This window comes from Henckelia pumila, chromosome 3 (genome assembly GCF_033568475.1).
Source record: "Henckelia pumila isolate YLH828 chromosome 3, ASM3356847v2, whole genome shotgun sequence".
Classification (NCBI taxonomy): Eukaryota; Viridiplantae; Streptophyta; class Magnoliopsida; order Lamiales; family Gesneriaceae; genus Henckelia; species Henckelia pumila.
In genome coordinates, this window is record NC_133122.1 from 18,319,041 (window position 1) to 18,322,599 (window position 3,559).

The window sequence follows — 3,559 nt, forward strand, 5'->3', positions numbered from 1 at the left end:
CCGCCCCTATTTCATCCCGAATATGTGATCTAGATGGAGTAAAAAAAACATCGGGGGTATGACAAAAAAATGTGAAAAAGAACATCAATGAAAATGGAAGTGAGACCTAGATGGAGTATAAAATACCTAGATGGACTAGAGAAGACCGATACAAAGCAAATGATAAGCTCCTAACGAAAGTGATGAAATCCTAATTGTAATTATAAATTTATAATTAATCATTTAATCACATTAATAGTCGCTAATTACGAATCAAATTCAATCAATGCACGTGCTTCATAAACCTGTTCTCGTGTCTGGTGGGCTGATCAATCATTTAGGTCCAAAAATTCCATGAAACAAAAGTTTCCAAGCATATTAAATTAGGTAACTTTTTGCCGAACTCCATAATTGCATTATTAAGGAAGTACAGGCATTTTGAAGATTCAACACAACACAAACTAATTGACATCGACCTTTTTTTTCAAGTACTTGTAATATTTTCGATTCATATCTTCATCGGAGAGATTAAATACACGAACAGAAGTATCGATTTAATCTTGCTTGTGATCGTTCATGCCTTCCGGCTCGTGTGCTGGATCTGAAGGGGCCTGGTTGGGTTCACCGGTAACCTTTTGAACAAAGAAGGGATGGTTATTGACGAGGACAAAGAAAAGGTGAAACTTAAAGTTACAAGGGACTAAATATGAACCACCTAACAGCAGAAGGAATTAACGATACCCATAGCTAAAAAAAAGAAGTTAATTATCCCAAATTCAGTTAGCTTGCAGTAGGAAGTGGTACCTGATATGCACATGATGAATAACAAGTATCTAAAATCCTAAATTTATAGTGTTAATTTTCATGCTGGCTGAAGTCCATGATATTTGCTGTTCTTTTAAAGTTTTATAAGGACCGTCATCCCGTTGCAAGCATTTGTGTGCTTGTAATTATTTTACGGAAAATTTGTCTTTGAGTTAATTCAATTAATATAAAAATTGGCCAACTGTTAACAGAGTAGAGACAATTCGATAATTATTAACATCACCCAAAGGTGAAACATGGATTCGGAGGTAAAATAACAATTATCAAAATGCACAGGGATGATAATTCAATCAATTAAAAGCCATACTACCGACCATTACCATGCTTACAGATTATAGATATAGATTATTATAGATTTTAGATTTTAACCTGAGAATTCTAAGATTTTGTAATTTAAACTGCTTAAACTAGCCAATGTCAAAAAGCACAGAGAGGTAGGGGAAGCAAATAAAGGATATCTGAAGTGCTTTGCAATAGCATGGAAAAGGTTTGAGAAACACAGGAAACATATTGCTTTGGAAGTATACTGCTTGCTGAAATTCTTCCAGCACATTTTCCTCATCAAAATCCTTTTTAGTCAAACTTTCACACAAGAAAACCAAGTAAATGAATTTAATTATGCAAATTATTCTTTTCAAAAACACGATATGTTTCTTTTGACCTTTGTTTAAAGAACTCCAGTAATCTAATTAAACTCAACTATCATCTAGATTCCAGCACCTTGCGACAGTTCCTTAATTCATCAAATCATTTACATTTCTACTATAGTAGAGAACTTTTTAATGCAAATGATTACCATAAAGTCTGTCAGAAATTGTAATGCATTCTCGAAAAATTTATATGTTCTTTGTTTCCAAAACTAGAATTTAAGATTACTTCTGGAGTGAGAGTTGATTAGTTAATACTGCGAATGGGCTAATCACATATAGTTTGAATAAATATCGCTTGCATTTTCAAATCCATGCCACCAAACATTTAAAAAATAAAAACTTAACGGACTAAAACATATGTAGACCTCATTTATGACCAGTGCATTTTCTTCATGCAGTCATCACAATTCCTTCATAACTTGCAAAGGGGTTACCGACTAACGGTAAAGAGGTCAGTCTTCACACTCACTAAAACAATGACACGACACAATCGAATGGAAAAATAACCTCTCACATTACACCAACTGTAATTTTTTTACTCTGTTAAGGACAAGTGTACATAGAATTTTTCTACACCCGGCTATATCAGATTAAACTACCGCGGATCATTAGATGGGAAGCCATTGGTTCCAATTATTTAGCCAGCAATCAACCTATGTAGTGATTTCAATTTGTTATAAAAAGCTTCATTCTTTTCAAAACAGCATAACCTTAGACAACTGGCATACATCACGCATCTAGAAATTTCATAGGCACGTACATTACCAAACCAATATCAGAAAGCATAAACGGTTCGCACATATTTCGACTTTTGTGCATTATCCTTATCATATTTCAAGGAAATTTTAGCCCCCAAAAAAACTTTTTTTTTTGTATCTGAACAAACTTTTCCAGCCATGGGAATTATCTCAAATTGAAATTAGTAAATGATATGCTTCATTAATCGCTGGGATACCCAAAAATAACAAAAGCAATACTACGCAAAAAAAGAAAATAAAAATAAAAAAATAAAAAAATCGAAAGCGATGACTTACTGAATTATTAGCTTTGACGTTAGCAGAAGGCTTAAAAGGGCAAGCAGGGGGAGCCCTCTCCGGCTTCCGATATTCCCACCCGAACAATCTATATACCTTCGCCTGAAATAATTGTTCAACAGAAAATCATCATCAAGATACGACTAAAAATCTCTCTATCTCCACAAAAAAAAACCCCCGCAATCAATTTATTCAGATCTCGGAATCGTACAAACCATGATGTAATCGAACAGGATGGGTAACAAATTGACGATCGGGACGAGAAACAGTGGCAACAAACACGCCAAACAAACCTGCCAAAATTTTGAAGAAATTATAGGATTAGAAACAATATAATTAAATCCAAACGACGGAGAGATTTGGAAATTCACCATCTTTCACTTTTCCGTCGGATGGGTTTGATTCTTTGGGGAAGTCAGCGTGTAGACGACGATGTTCCCGGTGTCGCGACTTTATATGTTCCTTTTGATCAACAGATTGGGCTGGGCTATTCGGCCCATCTAAATTTCTATTCGAGATTTTTTGTCGTTTTTTTTTTCCTTTTAAATAGTGAAAATTATTTGGTACACGACTGTTGAAAAAATATTCAATTGCACACTAATTATTGAAAATGGTTTGATTATATATACGATCAAACACAAAATTCAAAATTTTCATTTACTTAATTTGTTTTAAGTCCAATATTATTATCGAATTCAACTAAATACATTTTTCATTTTAAAATTATTTTATTGATTAAAATTATAAAAAAATAAATTCAAAATTTTATTATGCTGTAATAAATAAAAAAATTGTATATCATGCATCCGATATTCAACATGGAATTTGTATATCATAAATGAAAATACACACACATATATCATTTTTAAAAAATCGGTAGTATGTGGAGATTGAAACATCAACATGACATTACGTTAATATTACTTATTGTTTCGATTTACAAACTTTCTGACAAATTACATGATTTTGTTAAATATGTTTTTAATCAAATATATAAATATAAAAAATATTTATTTTTAAATATGTTTAGAAATATAACATAATAAATTATACTTTAGTTCATATATTTTG

General features: G+C 32.1%; 1 protein-coding gene across 1 annotated transcript; it reads right to left on the reverse strand.

The window, feature by feature from the left end:
• Positions 1 to 275: 275 nt before the first annotated feature.
• On the reverse strand, positions 276 to 2,933 carry LOC140892202 (uncharacterized). The gene is made up of 4 exons (XM_073301011.1): positions 2,860 to 2,933; positions 2,704 to 2,781; positions 2,489 to 2,590; positions 276 to 611 (listed from the first exon to the last, which is right to left on the reverse strand). The coding sequence occupies exons 1-4, from the start codon at positions 2,860 to 2,862 to the stop codon at positions 534 to 536; spliced, it is 261 nt and encodes an 86-aa protein (XP_073157112.1). The 5' UTR covers positions 2,863 to 2,933; the 3' UTR covers positions 276 to 533.
• Between the last annotated feature and the right edge of the window lie 626 nt (positions 2,934 to 3,559).